Source organism: Stigmatopora argus, chromosome 20 (assembly GCF_051989625.1).
Source record: "Stigmatopora argus isolate UIUO_Sarg chromosome 20, RoL_Sarg_1.0, whole genome shotgun sequence".
Classification (NCBI taxonomy): Eukaryota; Metazoa; Chordata; class Actinopteri; order Syngnathiformes; family Syngnathidae; genus Stigmatopora; species Stigmatopora argus.
Genome location: NC_135406.1, coordinates 9265978 through 9285470, shown reverse-complemented (window position 1 = coordinate 9285470; position 19493 = coordinate 9265978). Strand labels below are relative to the sequence as shown.

The 19493-nt window shown below is 40.2% G+C and overlaps 1 protein-coding gene and 1 non-coding gene across 2 annotated transcripts; both read left to right on the top strand.

Moving 5' to 3' along the window:
• The first annotated feature begins 7031 nt into the window (after positions 1-7031).
• LOC144065564 (uncharacterized) lies at positions 7032-17422 on the top strand. The gene is made up of 2 exons (XM_077588535.1): positions 7032-12747; positions 13618-17422. The coding sequence occupies exons 1-2, from the start codon at positions 12741-12743 to the stop codon at positions 15336-15338; spliced, it is 1728 nt and encodes a 575-aa protein (XP_077444661.1). The 5' UTR covers positions 7032-12740; the 3' UTR covers positions 15339-17422.
• A 157-nt stretch (positions 17423-17579) lies between these two features.
• Positions 17580-17653, top strand: trnat-agu (transfer RNA threonine (anticodon AGU)). Its single transcript has one exon. It is a non-coding gene; the product is annotated as a tRNA-Thr (tRNA).
• Positions 17654-19493: the final 1840 nt, after the last annotated feature.

The window sequence follows — 19493 nt, the reverse complement described above, 5'->3', positions numbered from 1 at the left end:
TGAGGGCCTCTGGGATAATGATGCACTGACCTCTGTATACCACTCCATTCTGCACGTTCAATTCATCTTGGAATGGCCAGTAGTCTCGCACCGCCAGCTGCGTGTCCTCCTTGAAGTCAGGCCACCCGTGCAGGATCATCTTCTTCAGCTCCTGGAGTATCTCATCCGTTTCTGTATGCTGCACTATTTGCTGGAATCGGAAGGTGGTGACATTCAGGTGCTGGGCTTGGTCCAGCTGCGCATACTCTGCCTGGGCTGAGAACACAGTGTGGCGCGCAAGTGGAGTGTCTCACAGTCTGTTGCTTTGCGTGGCAGCGCAGCGCGGCTCAGCGTGTCAGTCACATACATTTCAGGCCCAGGCTTATACACCACATCCAGGTTGTAGCACTGCAGTTGCATCAACATCCCTTGGAGACGTTTTGGCGCACTCAGGAGGGGCTTTTTGAATATGGTGATCAGCGGTTTGTGGTCTGTTTCTGCTGTGACCATTTCCCTGCCATATAAGTACTGGTGGAATCTTTGGTATGCAAAAACTATGCTCAGACACTCTTTCTCAATTTGAGCATAATTTTGTTCAGTTTGTGTTAGGGCTCTCGAGGCGAAAGCCACCGGCTGTCCGCCTTTGCAGCAAGCAGCATCCAAGCCCACTCATGCTGGCATCACTCTGGATGGTGACAGGTTTTGTGACGTCATAGTATTTGAGAACCGGTGTGTTGGAGACCAGCCGCTTTATCTCCTTTACTGCGTTCCTGGCCAAATGTTTGGCCAGCCAGTGCCATTCTGTGTCTTTATCCAAGAGTCTGCGGAGTGGTTCACACACCTCAGAGAGCTTTGGGAGGAATTTGGTGAGATAGGTCACAAACCCGATGAAGCGTTGCACAGCCTTTGCATCTGTGGGAGTCGGCATCTCCACCACAGCCCGTGTTTTTTCTGGGTCTATCTTCAGCCCGTCTGACGACAGTATGTGCCCGTGGAAGTGAACCGATTGGAGTTTAAATTGTAGCTTTCGCTCACTCAGTCTCAACTTCACGGCTCTGTACCGCTCCATGAGAGCGCGCAGGTTGTTGTCGTGGTCCCGTACAGCGTCTGCCTCTGTGTCGCCACACCCAACAACCAGTATGTCATTTGCTATTGGTTCAATGCCAGCTAGGCCCGCTAGAAGTCCGTGCTGTTTGCGTTGGTAGATCTCCGGTGCTACCAAAACACAGAATGGCAGCTTGAGCCACCTCATGCGGCCCCACGGCGTCCAAAATGTCGTCAAGCGACTGCTTTCCTCATCAAGTTTGCACTGTAGGAAAGCGTTGCGGGCATCGACCAATGTAAATATTTGAGCCTTGGTAGCTTGTACAGTACATCTTCAAGCGTTGGCATGTGATAGTGAGACCTCAGCAGTGCTTGGTTTAAGGGTAACATAACAACTTACTTGCTGTAAATTGAAAATGTAAAAACTGCAGATGCACTAAACAACAACGAGAGCATCTTAAAAAAAGACACACACACAACAAATGAGTTTGTAATCTATTCTGACCCAACACCAGAGACGGGAATAAATCACATGCTGGGCAAGTCATAAATGATAATGAAAACATAAAAGTATCAAGATTTTAAAGCAGACCCCAGGTAACTATTACAATACATCAAGTTATTGTTTGGCTTAAGAAAGACAAAGTTATTATTTCGCACTTGGTATCTACTGTATTCTTGTATTAGATAGCTTTACTAGCACATTAACAAGCATTTTGAAATGGTTATAAACCACTTTCTGAAGTCAGGTTTTTCATCAATGACAGTTACAAATCCTCAAATTTTATACTTCTGTCTGACTTATACAATCACATTTGCTTCAGGACAACAGTGACACTTGACTAAACCACGATGCCTTCCGAATAGTAAGAAGTTTTCCTGCTTCCTACCTTGGTGTCTTGTGGAGCTTGGCTGTCTTGGTATTTTTCTCCTTGACTGCCCCCCTCAGGTCAGCAGTCTGCTCCTGGATCAGCTTTCGGATATGAGCGATCCATTCCAGCTTGGTCTCCATCGTGGACGCCTATTGATAAGGATGACGGTCAAAGGTGAAGACAATTTGGAAATCAAGTACTTTTTATCTGTGCGTTTTTTGACGTAGATGTTCACCATGATTCTTGCTGAACTTTTATTCTTGACAATGAAACTAACCTTCAGAACAATGTTGCTCGACAAGATTCCAAGATGGCGCCGTTCACGCGGGAGCCAGTGGGAGTAGCTCTGTACACTCTTATGTTTTTCGTGTTTTACAGCCCTTCTATCTTTTTTTTAAATTGCATTTTAATATTTCTTAATACATCCCTTTTTACTTTACTTTGTACTTTATACTTTTTACTTTAATGTTTTTACAACTTTTCTTGTTCTGTTAGCCTGGCTTCTTTCGGCTACTTCTTTTTTTGGAACCATTCAGCCATGCCTACGTTGTCACACACACGGGACTAGCTGTTACAATACGCAGCAGAAGGACGCAACACCTCGGTGCCGCCGGAGTTTCGGAGCTGGATAAAAGTGCCGGAAGGAGAGGCAACGCTTCTGACCAACCATTCCATCGTGGGATAAGATGGAAGAGCTGTCGGCGCTTACCAGCAACAGAGTCGAGGAGTTCTGCCCTGCTGCTGTTTTCTTCAGCTCCAGACTACTGAGGAACTGTGCGGATAAGCTTGGAAGAGTGACTCTGCATATTCTCTACCTCGGTCACGGTCTGCAGAAGTTCCCCATCTCGTGGAAGACTTCCTGTGTGTGGTTCCAGTTTTTGTCCAACTTTACGTCTTTTTGAGTCTATCCGTTTTTGCTACCGAAACTCGTAGCTCGTTTTGTGTTTTTGCTGCTTTTCTGTCTTAATGATTTGGTGATTCTTAATGATCCCATTGACTTTGATTTGCTTTGTACTTTGTGCTTTTTGCTTTGTTGTTCTGCGGCCTTTGACTGTACTGTCTAACTCATAACTATGCCTTTTCTTGCTTATGTCACAATGAAATTTCCCAAATACGGGATGAATAAAGTTATCCAATCCAATCCAGGTACGCCGGCCCACCAGAAAACCAAACTTGCGGCGGTCTTTTTTAAGGTGCTCGGTCAGCTTGATCTCCGCCATCTATGGAAGAAATAGCATAATGAACATTTTGATGGTAAAATGCAAGCAGTCAGAAACTTCGGTACGAAGTGGGATAAGGATGACTCACATTGATTTTTTTCTCGTAAATGTATCTATTCGTTCTCTTGGCGTCCTTGACCACCTTGCAGACCACCAAGGACTTCTTCAAGAGGAAGAGTTGTCTATTTTTTTCCCATGCTCACAGCTATTCTTGAATCCTAGACCTTGAAGGAATCCAGAAGGAGCAGCTCGCCTTGCGAATCGATGCTCTCATGAAAACCTGAAGGAGGAGAGTTGGAGGTGGCACGTAAGCAAACTGGACCTGAATCGTGAGAAAATGATTTGCCATCTTGACATCATGTTCAGTTACCTTCCAACACTGAGAGATGCGTGGCATCATTGGCTTTCTTGGGAATGCTAAGAGTCACATCCAGGGCTTTCTTGAGCTGCTCTTTCCCTTGACAGCATTGCAGCAGATCTGTCAGGAGCGCCCCGTTTTGTCCCTCCTGGCTTGCCGTAGAGGCAGAGCAGCTGGAGTCAATCTGTTGATGACTTCCTGAGTTAGCATTTAAACACCAATGAGTTCTATTATCATTGTCGGATCGTTCCTGCAAGCTCCTGCACAATTCCTGCATGTTCCTGGAGATCACTGCGTGGATTCAGTAGCCATGCAGCCACGCTACCTTTCTCTTCGATACCTCTCGTTCTCCTGTTTCCGGTTTGGTATCGCTTTCGTTTCACAAGTCCTCGTTGTGTTGTAAGATCCCTTCTGAGTTATTAAAAATGTTGCTTTGAAGCTAATACCTCGTCAAATCCTACTTCCCCGCGCCTGGGTCCGAATCCATTCCCGATCGTGCTACGACGACGCGGCGCGATCGTAAGAATTAGCGTCCTCAAACAGATTAAGATAGTCCGCCAACTTACCTTTTCCTTTCTTACTACATTTCTTTCCTTCCATTTTCTGTTCAGTCACTTCATCTCTCCACTTCTGTTCTTCTTTCTCTCTCCTCTCTTTTTCTCGTCTTCCCTTTCCTCCTTTTCTTTTCTATAACATTGGTCCCTCTCTGCCTCACGTCTCGTCATTTCTTCTACTTCTGTTTCGGTCATTCCTTTCATCCTCTCGGTGCGTGGATAAATCAGTCAAGTCACCGCTGAACTGTTTTAACTTTCTTGTATTCGAGATTACATGCCGTCTTTATGAGCTATTTTGCCTCGGAGGACATGGGTTCCTCCTCATTCTCAAGGTCAAATATCAAACGTCCACCTAAAGTCACTATGGGTGCTTGTAGAGACGCACCATTATGTCCTTTCAAAGCTTGATAAGTCGGTGGAGGTGCAGAAGGGACAGTAAGGGGCGACAAAGAAAAAGCTGTTTCGGGAGGGCTAGGATGATCCACTGTGGGTCGATGTAATATAGGATAAATGTCATCAGAGGGTGCCATAGGATCACCTGAATTTTCAGGGGCAGCTGTCTTGGTCTTTTCCATAGCCCGTTGACCCCTCACCGTGGCCAAAGCTGTTGACGCAACTACCAAATTATGTAGTGTCAATCTATGCTGTTCTAATATCGCCTCCTTTTTCTGTATTGAGCCACGCCTCCATCTACGGACCTCCTTCTCTTCACTTTTGTAATTCTGCCTTTCTAGCTCTGACGTCACGCTCTATTTTTTTGCTAACTGATGGACAAAGCATTCATATCCCAATCAATTTTACGACCAGCAAAATGTATTTCCTTTCAACATACAGAATTTTTTTCTTCAACTCACTTCTAACCTTGGCTTGCTTGTTACTTTGCACACCACTCAGAACATGTGCCTCTAAATCTCCATACAAACTCATCAATTCATTCCATTCTTTTTCATCATTCATTTCAACACGTCCAACACGTCCAAACTCTCCTTCCATTTTCACCAATTCACCAGAATCTTCACATGCTCTCACAAACTCTCCTTACATTTTCACCAATTCAGTCATCAAAAATCACCTAATGAATTTGAAATTTTTATATATTCAATTTTAGGAATTTAGACTTTTAGTATATTCAATTTTAGGAATTAAATATATGTATATTCAATTTTAGAAATTTAGAATTCTAGCAGTGGCAGGCCGTCAGGGCCTTCAAGGCCTTCTCTGCTGGCCTAAGAAATATCTGACTCATATATTATATTTTGTCCATCAATACTTATTAAATAATTCCAAATTGTCTGTTAGCTTCCGTTCATTGCTTTCCCCCCTGGTTGCACTGCTTCCAGATGTGTGTTTTCATATTGAAGCATTTAACCAATTACATTTCAGCCATTATTTGTTGCCAGGGTCAGAAATCTGCCTCAAGGCCTTGACAATCAGTTCTGCGGGCTCTGCTGCATTAAACAAGCGTCGATAAGACTGTTGTTTTACTAAATCAGATTTTGAGTTGGCAACACCACAATGCATTGTTGCAGGCGTAAGGACACGTCATTGCCTTGTCGCAGGCGTAGGGATACGTCATCGCTTTCACCAACTATGATTGGCTAGTGATAAAATGGACTAGCCAAAGCTAACAAACTGTATCTGGAGCGAGCTGCACATGCAAATATATTGTTGTGTTGATTTAAAGCCATTTTCAAGACGGACTATGCCAAAAATACGACAGGACAGGCTCAACTTTCAGCATTAGCTTCGATGGCGATATAAAAGAAGGAAGAAAGCAGTTAAAAAGGATTTTTGCTGAGTAAAATATGGCTATATTCCTAAATGATATTTCAATTGCGGGCCAAGTTCTGATATCTGAAAAGCTCCAGTGTTTGTATTTAATCACTAAATGCTGCTAGGAAGTGGATTTTACCCATTTTTTTGCCGTTTCGCCATTGACGTCCATCACTGACTTTTTCAGATTGGAAACAATAAACATCAAGAGATAGAGAATAAAACAAAGATTGAGTTATGGTGGGATTCCAATCCTTAGCCAACATGTATTTTCGTACAAAGGGCCCAAAGTCTTTAGCTGAGTGAGGAGATATCATCATGGAAACATGTGGATGAGATGGTGACATGGTGGGATCTGGCAGGCTATTTTTCATGTACCATTTTAATTGTTCATCAGACATGTGTATTGAAAGCCACTCCGGGCTTACCAATAAACAAATTGCCACAATGTAGTTGCCAAGTGTGTCCTTCAATTGTTCGGAAAGAATCTGTCTAGACCTCATTACCTTGCCTATCATAGTAGAGCGTGCAATGCAAGCAGTCAAAAACCAAGTCATGTGTACGTAGGTGCCGTACCCAGGGCAGCCACAAAGGCCAGCAGTGTTCAGCTTGTTTCCAGCCGTCGGAGTCGGTGTCAATGCGAGCCCAGTAGATGTCAGCAAAGATTGGGGCAGTTGCTTGTTGATGCCTTGCAGGAGAGTTTTGGAGTTGTGGAAGCTGGAACTCAGGACGATAATCAGGAATGCAAAATAATGAGAGTCCATCAGGAAAGTGCAGATATGGTCCGCCTGGGCTGCATTTGATGACAGGACACATCTTGATAAGAAGGTCCCGGCCAATGTTCCCTTTAAGCTGCGCGCGTGCGCAATTGCGCACTACTCTCGTCTTCTCTGCGCAGCAGCAATCATATGGCGTGCAGTATTTTTTTTTTTTACCCCTTTCCCCATGATGGCGCCGTTTAAGCGGCAGCCAGTGGCAGTAGCTCTGTCCACTCTTATGTTTTTCGTGTTTTACAGCATGTTTTACATGAAAAATTAGAGGTAACATTGACATGCACCTGCTTGTGGCAGGTGTGATGCTGGTGACAGACGGACAGGTCGCCGAATGATTTGTTTGTTTGTTCAAACAGCCTTTAATGATTAAATACAAATACTAGTATTTGTTAGTTTAATGATTGAATACAAATACTAGTATTTGTATTTAATCATTAATAGCTGTTTTCAGCTGGATTTGACCGAATTTGAGAGCATTTTGAGCCGTTTGGCGAATGGACGTATATAGACGTTTTTTTGCCTCCATCGCGACATCATCGCGACATTTTACCGAGGAATTCACTTCCCTGGGCTCGGTTTTAATGTCCAAAGAGCTCCAGTATTTGTATTTAATAATTAAATGCTGTTTTAGGATGGATTTGACCCGATTGCTGTCATTTTACGGCTCGGTTCTGCTACATCTGCCCGCCCAAGAGTGCTTATTCCCGGGCTGCCATGCCCGCCCAAGAGTGCTTATTCCCGGGCTGCCATGCCCGCCCAAGAGAGCTTATTCCCGGGCTGCCATTGATGGTAGACTAACATTGATTTTTACTATAATTTGGACAACGCCGGCGGCGGGACGGATTAAAAATCCTAACGGGCCGTAAATGGCCCGCGGGCCGAGGTTGAAAAACTTGTACACACACGATCCGGGGGCGGGGCGAGGGCGCAAATCCCGTTTTGGCGAAACCTCCGTTCGGCGGAACGTCCATTCGGCGACCTGCCCGTCTGTCAAACGTCCGTCGGCGAAACGTCTTTAGTACCGATGATGTCGCTCACACTGGTACTCAGTGCGCTCAGGGAGGTTGTCTTTCTGCCCAGACCAATGAAAAATTAGAGGGAACATTGGTCCCGGCCCATCAAGTTGACAGGGCACTTCGCAACATAGATGAAGGAATGAGTGAGAGTCAGTGAGTCACACTTAGTGGCTACCGGGGATGTTAAAGGCAGGATGACCACTTCACCCTTGGATCCTAGTAGTGGTATGATAAGTTCACCAATAGACATTCCTTAATGCACGCACAAATAAAGAGATGGGACAATCCTCTGTGAAATTCTTGCAAGAGAGAATCGAACCGACTCGTCTCTGTCCAGGTTCATTCTCACGTTACACCCATCTTTTCCCTGTTTATTAGCTTCAAGGACCCTAGTTACAATGAACATTTCAGCTCTCAAGGGAGGGGTGGGAAAATAGGAGTGAGAAGTCATAGGTAAAGGACCCTAATTACAAAAGAAGTTTTAGCTCTCAAAACAAATGAAGGTCATGTAGAGCGGAAGGTTCTTCTCCACATTCCAGCAGTCCAAGAGGATTTGACCTTCCTGTTGTTTGGTCTAACTAAGGAGCAAAGCATTTACTCCATTGCAAGCAGAAGTATTAAAATGACTTTTCTAATGTAAATAAGCTAAGTAAAGCAAAAATAAAAATCTAGTTACATTTCTACCAATTATCCCCTTCAACATCAAAAAGATAAAAACAATTAACCGCTAATTTCCGACATGAAGTTACTGTATTTTCACAACTGTAGAAAGAAAACAATCTTTAATATATTAATTTGTCAAATTGTTGAAATTAATGTATTCAATTTCCTCTTAGTTTTAAGAGTGTCTGTCCAACGGTCGATGCTTCAAAACGGAGCATGGTTTGACTTTTTCAGATTGGACACAATAAGCATCAAGAGATGGAGAATTAAACAAAGATTGAGTTATGGTGGGCTTCCAATCCTTAGCCAAATTGTATTCTCGTACAAAGGGCCCAAAGTCTTTAGCTGAGTGAGGAGATATCATCATGGAAACATGCGGATGAGATGGTGACATGGTGGGATCTGGTGGGTTATCCTTCATGTACCATTTTAATTGTTCATCAGACAAATGTGTATTGAAAGCCATTCCAGGCTTACCAATAAACAAATCGCCACAATGTATTTGCCAAGTGTGTCCTTCAATTGTTTGGAAAGAATCAGTATAGACTTCATTACCTTGCCTATCATAGTAGATCGTAAAATGCAAGCAGTCAGAAACAAAGTCATAGGTACGTAGGTGACCTATTCCAGGGCAGACACAAAGTCCAGCAGGGTGCAGCTTGTTTCCAGTAACATTAACATTACATTCCCTTTGTAGATTGTCTATCATCTATAAAACTTTCTTACTCAATGTTTTTCCAATAAATACACATAAAATAAAAATCGATTTACATTTCTATCAATTATCCCCTTCAACATCAAAAAGATAAAAAACAATTTACCGTTAATTTCAGACATGAAGTTATTGTATTTTCACACCTGTCGAAAGAAAACAATCTTTTATATATTAATTTGTCAAATTGTTCAAATTAATGTATTCACTTTCCTCTTCGTTTTAAATCTTAGCAAATAACACTTCTCTTTTTTGTCACCTTTGAATTTGGAAGGCTGATTTTGTCAACAAAAAGACCCAAAAAGTATTTTTCCACCAAAGAGAGAGATTTATTGGAACTACCAAAAAGATGACTCGTTAAATCGGTTTAAAAACGTGATTCATCGTATAATATGACAAAAGTATAAGGAGTCCTTATTTATTTTGAGCAAATTCATTGTCTTTCACACCATATATCTACTAATGTTACTAATGTATCATTTAGATCACATTATTGATTATTTACTTTGTAATTTCCTAATTTAGGCTCTACCATTTCGGATAGAATTGTGAAGTAAATAAAATCTTCAACGACACTCAATTTTCTTATACAGTAATGCCTTGACATACAAGTGTTCCAACATACGAGAGAAATTTGAGATATGAGCATACCAGATGGTTCCCAATTGTGAGTCGGTAGTAAATTAGAACATTTTGGTGTTTTTTTTAAGATGGAAAACTGATTAATTTGTATTTTGTTCATTTCTATGGGAAGAATTGACTTGAGATGCGAGTAAATTGACATACTTGCTCGATCCCGCAGTAAGCTTGTATCTTAAGGTATTACTGTATTTGAATAGTGTGGATCAATATTACACATTAAAAAGTGTAAACAAGATTTTCAGAATGCAAAATACAATAATACTGCGATTACAATGATCTTTCATACAGAAATTGAAAAAGCAAGCGAAGCCGTCATTGGCCACTGCTTATCACAACACATTTGCGTCTTTTAAGTCTATCCTTACGACTAAATCTCTGGCAAGAAGCTGAGCAGGAAAAGGGTTTCTGACCGTTGTGGGTAATTGTGTTTTTAAGATATTACTGCCACAAATTGAGCAAAAAAAAGGGCTTTTCTCATGTGCGGGTTGTTAAGTCTTCTTTTCAGGTTTTCAAATTGTGTAGATTTTTAATTGGACTGCTGTAGCGAATCTGTGGCCACAGACTGAGCAGGAAAACATTGTTCTCCAGTGTGGGTTATTAAGTGTTTTTTTTAAATATTGCTTTAGAGCAGGGGTCGGGAACCTTTTTGACAAAGAGAGCCATAAACAATTCATATTTTCAAACATTATTCCTTGAGAGCCATACTAAGAATTTAAAAGTAAAAATACATGAAATGTGTGCAATTTATTAATCATTTCACCACTTTGGAAGTAAAAAAAGTCTCTGAATTATTTTGAGTACATTTTTTCACTGTTGCTTATCAATGAGTATCAATCAGAGTATGCATGCAGAAGAGTCTAATGAAGAAAAATTATGATTAAAAAGGTGCTAGAGATCGGGGTCGGCGCCACATTGCCGGTGTGACAGTCCCATTGGTGTGTTCGGGACTTAGGTCTCTCACCAGCGGTTCCCATATTTTACCACAGGTTAGCGGAGAGTCATATACACCCATCAATAGAGCCACTTTTGGCTCCCGAGCCGTAGGTTCCCTACCCCTGCTTTAGAGAATAGGCTTGACCATAAACTGAGCAGGGAAATGGTTTTTCACCTGTGTGGGTTCTTGTGTGTTTTCTTAACGGTCCTTTTTCTGTAAATGTTTTACCACAAACTGAACACGAAAATGGTTTTTCACCTGAGTGGATTATTGTGTTTTTGTAAATCTTGCTTTTGAGAAAAGGCTTTACCGCAAACTGAACACGAAAATGGCTTTTCACCCGTGTGTGTTCTTATGTGGATTTTTAAGTGTTCATTAGTAGAAAAGGCTTTACCGCAAACTGAACACGAAAATGGCTTTTCACCCGTGTGTGTTCTTATGTGGATTTTTAAGTGTTCATTTGTAGAAAAGGCTTTACCGCAAACTGAACACGAAAATGGTTTTTCACCAGTGTGGGTTCTTGTGTGTATTTTTAAGTTTCCCTCCTCTGTAAATCTTTTACCACAAACTGAACACGAAAATGTTTTTTCACCAGTGTGGGTTCTTGTGTGAATTTTAAATTTTCCCTTGCATGTAAATGTTTTACCACAAACTGAACACGAAAATGGTTTTTATCCAGTGTGGGTTCTTGCGTGACGATTTAAGTGTTCCTTCTGCGTAAATGTTTGACCACAAACTGAGCATGAAAATGGTTTGTCACCTGTGTGGACTCTTGTGTGTATTTTAAATTTTCCCTTGTGTGTAAATGTTTTACCGCAAACTGTACATGATAAGGGTTTCTGCCGCTCAGAAGCTCCGCCCCTCTGTTGGCCACGCCCAGATCATCTTCACTCTTGAAAGGTTCACCAGTTGTTGTTTTTATGGCGGCCATTTTGAACACTTGAATTCTGCTTTTTTGACGACGTGTTGATGGAGTCACTTGTTTTTTTTGATAGCAGCTAGCTACCGAAGCTAAGCTAAATAAAGTCGCAAAGTTTTAAGATGGATGACTGATGTTGAATCCGTAAAGTCAATAATTGTAGAAACGTCGTAAATACTTCAGTTTAGTTAAGTGACTGAAATTAAAAGACAAATTAGGCGGGCAAAAAGTCAAATATTCGCAGACTAAGCGCTCCCTATTCGGCCATCTTCCCCCCCTCGCATTTCCGGTCAGGGGTGCATGATGGGAAAGACAGTTTCTCGTAATGCCAACCTTCCGTTCAAAATAAGATGTTTCACGTGTGTATAATATTCAATCTATATTTGAAAGACACATTGTGTCGGAATCGCTGCTTTTTGTCGATATGTTGTGTTCTTTTTTAACGGAAATCCAAAAGAGTGTTATTATCATTCATAAGGTTTATTCAAACGTTCAGTTTGTAAATTGATCTATGATGTATGTTGCATTCTACGAGTATCAAACCCCTGTTAATATATATTGTTTGGCTTCTCGTATTGTTCTTATAAATATGAAAACATGTTTTAATATCAATAGGATAATAGTACGTATAACTAAGTGGCATATTCATTAATCCCAATACTCGTATCATCAATTAGCTTTTTGTATATTTAAATTTTAATACCGTTAAACTTGGCAAAAACTTTGACTGGTGTCTCTATATATTTTAACAGAGTTTATAACCGAATGGCATTCATAAATTAAATGATTTCGTTATCTTGGTTGTATTGATTGTATGAGTTTTTAAAACAAAAAAACTAAAAAAGTTCAGTTGGTTATAATTTTTCCATTGGAGAAAAGGTTTATAATTCACACACATTTCCACAATGTTTTGTATTTCTATTCTTTTTTCCTTTCTCTTTTTTATGTTTTTCCCCTCTGAAGGCAAAATCTTCGCCGCTTGTATATGACGTCATCGCCACTCGCCGTCTCGTCCATTTGCTGTCGAACGGCGCTTGCTATACTTTTGGAAATCGATTTGCTTCTTTTTTTAATCACTTCTTAGCCGTATGACTAATCCAATAAAAGTGTGCGAAATCCATCCGAGACCACACAAAAAATCCTTTAATCTCAAATATTTTGGATGAACGTTGACATTTTTTGCGTTCTTACTTTAGCCTAGCCGAGTTGAGCTGCTAGCAAAGAGGAAAAAAGACTCTTGAAATTAACGCTTCGTCTAGCAAGCAAATATCAATCCCGAAAATGTCAGGTGAGTTAACTTTTCCTGTTTTTGGTGAGAATTTGTGACAAATCCCATTTTTTCATCAGTTCCTACTATGTTGCAAAAATTACGCAAAATACACCATTCGAGCAGGGGACCCCCAAAAAAGACACCCCCACGCAGAACATGACGCCATCAAGTCTCGAATGTTTGCAAAAGGTTTTTTTCTTTTTTATTCGTTTTTTATTTTAGCCACTTTTTGTGTTTAATCTCTCCGAACTAAACGTTTCTTAAAGATTATTCCTTCAAATAAATAAAGTATTAATTATAGAGCTATAGTTTTCATTACCAACTCATTGTTTGACAGCAGTTTGATGATTTTAAAAGTTCTGTAATAAAGATGAAACAACTCGTTTCTTACACTATGAAAAGTAAATAATAAAACCTGCAGGCGTCTTTATTTCTCTAAATTTACCTTCAAACCAAAAGTTGCTGTAATATGAAATAAAAATAATAATTAACTGAAGACATCAACATTTTCAAGCAGATTATTTTCAGCCTCACAAAAAGAAACAATGTAAATTGACCTCACACGTCCATTAAAAAGAAAAAAAAGAAAAAGTTGGATGAACTTAACCCATTTTAACCCAAGATAACAAGTTTTAGATTTTTGCAACGTTTCAAGAACATGACCATAAAATAAAAAATGATAAAATATTTAAAATCTCAATTCACCACTATTTTGGCTTTAAATTGTGTAGTAGATGATTGGATTGAACCTGAAAGGTGACTTTTCTGGCATATATCTTTGCGAAATAATTAACCATGCTGTGATAATAAACATGTAAAAGTAAGAAGAAAAAAGATTCCCAATTTTTGACTGCATGTAGCGACGCGTATTATCTTTGTATTTTGCAGGTTTCAGAGAGTTTGTTGGCCTTAAAAAGGAAGTTGAGCTCCCCCAAATCAAAGAGGAGCCAGAGTTCCCTCAACAACAAATGGGAGACGACCAACTTCCAATCAAAAGGGAGGAAGATCATTTCACCTGGTCACTTGGTGAGTTCGTGAAGAGGGAAGATGTTCTGGGCGTGGCCAGTCGAGGGGAAGAGCCTGCAAACACCACAACATGGCCCCTAATTAAAGAGGGGGAGCCAGAGTTCCCTCAACAACAAATGGGAGACGAGCAACTTCCCATCAAAAAGGAGGAAGATCATTTCACCTGGTCACCTGGTAAGTCCGTGAAAAAGGATGATCTGGGCGTGGCCAGCGGAGGGGCGGAGCCTGTAAACGGCTCAGGATGGCCCCAAATTAAAGAGAAGGAGCCAGAGTTCCCTCAACAGTGCAAAAGAGAAGAGCAACCTCCAATCAAAAACGAGGAATGGGTCAAATGGTCAACTGGTGAGCCTTTCAAGAGTGAAGATGATCTGGGCGTGGCTAACAGAGGGCCGGAGCTTCTGAGCGGCAGCTCAACGGAAGGATGGCGAGCAGAAAATTTAATTGCTCCTTTATCAGATGGCAACGACTTGCTTTTTGACGATGATGATGTTGAAGATGTTAAGAAAAATCCCAGTGGCGACAAACTCTGCAAATGCTTTCAGTGTGGGAAAACATTTGGGAAAAAGTCTTCTTTGAAAACACATATAAGGAGCCACACTGGGGAGAAACCCTTATCATGTACAGTTTGTGGTAAAACATTTACACACAAGGGAAAATTTAAAATACACACAAGAACCCACACGGGTGACAAACCACTTTCATGCTCAGTTTGTGGTCAAACATTCACACAGAAGGGAAGCTTAATTAGTCATGCAAGAACACACACAGGTGAAAAACCATTTTCGTGTTCCGTTTGTGGTAAAACATTCACACAGAAGGGACACTTAATTAGTCATGCAAGAACACACACAGGTGAAAAAACGTTTTCGTGTTCAGTTTGTGGTCAATCATTCACACAGAAAGGAAGCTTAATTAGTCATGCAAGAACACACACAGGTGAAAAGCCGTTTTCGTGTTCAGTTTGTGGTCAAACATTCACACGGAAGGGAAGCTTAATTAGTCATGCAAGAACACACACAGGTGAAAAACCATTTTCGTGTTCCGTTTGTGGTCAAATATTCACACAGAAGGGACACTTAATTAGTCATGCAAGAACACACACAGGTGAAAAAAGGTTTTCGTGTTCAGTTTGTGGTCAATCATTCACACAGAAGGGAAGCTTAATTAGTCATGCAAGAACACACACAGGTGTAAAACCATTTTCGTGTTCCGTTTGTGGTCAAACATTCACACAGAAGGGACACTTAATTAGGCACACAAGAACACACACAGGTGAAAAAACATTTTCGTGTTCAGTTTGTGGTCAAACATTCACACGGAAGGGAAGCTTAATTAGTCATGCAAGAACACACACAGGTGAAAAACCGTTTTCGTGTTCAGTTTGTAGTCAAACATTCACACAGAAGAGACACTTAATTAGGCACACCAGAACACACACAGGTGAAAAGCCATTTTCGTGTTCAGTTTGCGGTAAAGCCTTTTCTCAAAAACAAGATTTACAAAGACACACAAGAACCCACACTGGAGAACAAAGTTTTCCTGCTCAGACTGTGGCCACAGATTCGCTACAACAGCCCAATTAAAAAGCTACACAATTGAAAAACCTGAAAATAAGACTTAGCAACCCGCACAGGAGAAAAGCCCTTTTATTGCTCAATTTGTGGCAGGAATATCTTAAAAACAATTACCCACTACGGTCAGAAACCCTTTTCCTGCTCAGCTTCTTGCCAGAGATTTTGTCGTAAGGATAGACTTAAAATACGCAAATGTGGTGTGATAAGCAGTGGCCAATTACGGCTTTGCTTGCTTTATCAATTTCTGTATGAAAGATCATTGTAATCGAAGTATAATTGTATTTTGCATTCTGAAAATCTTGTTTACACTTTTTAATGTTTAATATGGATCCTCACTTCAAATACAGTAATACCTTAAGATACGAGCTTACTGCGGGATCGAGCTAGTATGTGAATTTACTCGTATCTCAAGTCAATTCTTCCCATAGAAATGAACAAAATACAAATTAATCCGTTTCCATCCTAAAAAAAAACAGCAAAATTTGTTCTACCAACTCACAATTGGGAACCATCTTGTATGCTCATATTTGATATCATATTTGTCTCGTATGTTGGAACACTTGTATGTCAAGGTATTACTGTTTAAGAAAATTGAGTGTCGTTGAAGATTTTATTTAATTTACTATTTAAATAATATGGAAAATATATCCTCACATTTAAAGACATGCCTAAGAAATTTGAAAAATTGCAGTTTTTGTCTATTGGATTTGATAGCAAATCCAATAAGAATATTGAGTGTTATTCAAACCTGATACATTTTAATGAAAATAATTGATATATTGAATCTAGGATCTAAGAAACATTAGTAGAAATATGGTGTGAAAGACAATGAAGTTGCTCAAAATAAATAAGTAGTACAATGTCCTTATACTTTTGTCATATTATAAGATGAATTACGTTTTTAAACCAATTTAACGTGTCATCTTTTTGGTAGTTCCAATAGACCTCTCTTTTTGGTGAAAAAATACTTTTTGGGTCTTCTTGTTGACAAAATCAGCCTTCCAAATTCAAAGGTGACAAAAAAGAGAAGTGTTATTTGCTAAGATTTAAAACTAAGAGGAAAATGAATACATTAATTTGAACAATTTGACAAATTAATATATAAAAGGTTGTTTTCTTTCTACAGGTGTGAAAATACAGTAACTTCATGTCTGAAATTAACAGTAAATTGTTTTTATCTTTTTGATGTTGAAGGGGATAATTGATAGAAATGTAAATCAATTTTTATTTTATGTGTAACTATTGGAAAAACATTGAGTAAGAAAGTTTTATAGATGATAGACAATCTACAAAGGGAATGTAATGTTAATGTTACTGGAAACAAGCTGAACCCTGCTGGACTTTGTGGCTGCCCTGGAATAGGTCACCTACGTACCTATGACTTTGTTTCTGACTGCTTGCATTTTACGCTCTACTATGATAGGCAAGGTAATGAGGTATATACTGATTCTTTCCAAACAATTGAAGGACACACTTGGCAAATACATTGTGGCGATTTGTTTATTGGTAAGCCTGGAATGGCTTTCAATACACATTTGTCTGATGAACAATTAAAATGGTACATGAAGGATAACCCGCCAGATCCCACCATGTAACCATCTCATCCACATGTTTCCATGATGATATCTCCTCACTCAGCTAAAGACTTTGGGCCCTTTGTACGAGAATACATGTTGGCTAAGGATTGGAAGCCCACCATAACTCAATCTTTGTTTTATTCTCTATCTCTTGATGTTTATTGTTTCCAATCTGAAAAAGTCAGTGATGGGCGTCAATGGCGAAACGGCAAAAAAATGGGTAAAATCCACTTCCTAGCAGCATTTAGTGATTAAATACAAACACTGGAGCTTTTCAGATATCAGAACTTGGCCCGCAATTGAAATATTATTTAGGAATATATATACGATCCATTGATTTCTGGACCGAGCAAAACAAGGAACATTGTAGTTCTACCCTCCAGATAGTGCTTCTGCATATAAGCCAGCATTTCACCATAGCTGCTTCAAAAATCACAACTGATTGGAATAACAAAACACTCTTTTTTTGTACCGCTTATCCATTACAAGGGAAATTGCATAAAATTTTATATTTCTCATGTGGGGTCTTTTTGTGGCATACTTGTGTTAATTATTCATTTTCTCTCCTGTTCGCCGCTCGCCCGCTCTCCCGCTCTCTCCAAAACATAACAGTTTAGCTATCTGACATGTTGCATTTGCGGGCATCAATCAAAAATCTGGATTCCATGCACATGGCCGGTTAGCTCAGTTGGTCAGAGCATGGTGCTAGTAATGCCAAGGTTGTGGGTTCGATCCCCGTACAGACCATGACCTCTCCAAAGTCAATTGAAATTACCTACTCCTACTTCTTCTGCCGTAACATTACTGTTTAGCGAGCTGATGTGTTGCAATTGCGTCATGCAAAAATCTGGATTCTTCAGCACATGGCCGGTAAGCTCAATTGGTCAGAGCGTGGTGCCAAAAGCGCCAAGGTCATGGGTTCAACCCCTGTACGGGCCATGACCTCTCTGCAGTCAGTCACATTTGCTTACTATGACTTCTTCTGCCGTAACAACTGTTTAGCTAGCTGACGTGTTGCATTTTCGTTATCACGCAAAAAAATGGATAATTCTGCACATGGCCGGTTAGCTGAGGTGGATAGAGCGTGGTGCTAATATCGCCAGGGTTGTGGGTTAGACACTCATACGGGCCATGACCTGTCCATAGTCAGTTGAAATTGCCTACTACAATTTATTTTGCCATAACGTAACAGTTTAGCTAGCTGACATGTTGCATTTTCGTTATCAAGCAAACATCTGGATTCTTCAGCACATGGCTCAGTTGGTCATCATGGGGTGCTAATAATGGCAAGGTTGTGGGTTCAACCCCTGCAAGGGCCATGACCTCTCCATAGTAGTTGAAATTGGCTAATACAACTTCTTTTTCCCTAACATAACATAACATAATGTCTTATCTTGTTGTTTCCTCAGTTTCTGTGATCTGGTAAATTATCTGCTCCACAAGGCAGAAGAACCCACCCAGGATGAGAATCATCTCAGTGAGGGAATACTAGCTAGGGTTGTTCCCTTCACAATTTCTGTCCTTCCCAAATTGTTGTGAAATTAAATTTGTCTTCATATTCAAGTGGGCAGAACAGTGTTTCTCAACTTTGCTTCCATTGAGGAAGCATGTAGAAAATCATAATATGATTACTGTTAATAGTCATCACAAGTGCAAAAATCTCAAAATAAAGATGTAAAAACTCTTAAAACAGAATCAACAAAATGCTGTAACAGAGTTGTCTATGTCTGGTAAGTTGACTGAGCTATCTTGCTAATGCAGTGAGCTAATGTGCTGAACTTTAGCTTTTCATGCTAATCGCTAGCATGCGCGAATACAAGATTAGACAAAGTTGGTGTATGTTCTATCAATAATAGAATATAATAACACATCACAAGTGCATAACCTGATGACAACACTTTTTTCATACTTGAATCCAGTGGCGGTCCGTGCATTTTCTCGTAGCGCCTTCAACAAATCAATCCAACCCTCAAAAACTATTTTATGGCTATAAAACCTCTACTGCAGCTACAGCTGCGACACATAAAAAAATGATCAATAAATCAATGGACAAAAATGGGGTTAAATCCACTTCCGAGCAGCATTTAATGATTAAATACAAATATTGGAGCTTTTCAGACATTACAACCAGGCCAGGGGGGTGATTTTCCTGGGAAAACACAGCGATGAACTTCAATGGCGTACCGGCAAACATTGCCCGAAAATGGGCTAAAATCCAGTCGAAAACAGCATTTATTGATTAAATACAAATACTGGAGCTTTTTAGACATCAGAACCAGGCCCGAAGTATCATTTCCCCGGGAATACGTCCATACGCGAAAAGGCAAAAATTACACTAAAATGGGGTAAAATCCACTTCCTAGCAGCATGTATTGATTAAATACAAATACTGGAGCTTTTCAGACATTACAACCGGGCCAGGGGGGTGATTTCCCCGGGAAAAGACAGCGATGGACGTCAGGGGCAAAACGACAAAAAATGCACTAAAACGGTGTAAAATCCACTTCCTAACAGCATTTATTGATTAAATACAAATACTAGAGCTTTTTAGACATCAGAACCTGGCCCGGAGTATAATTTCTCCGGG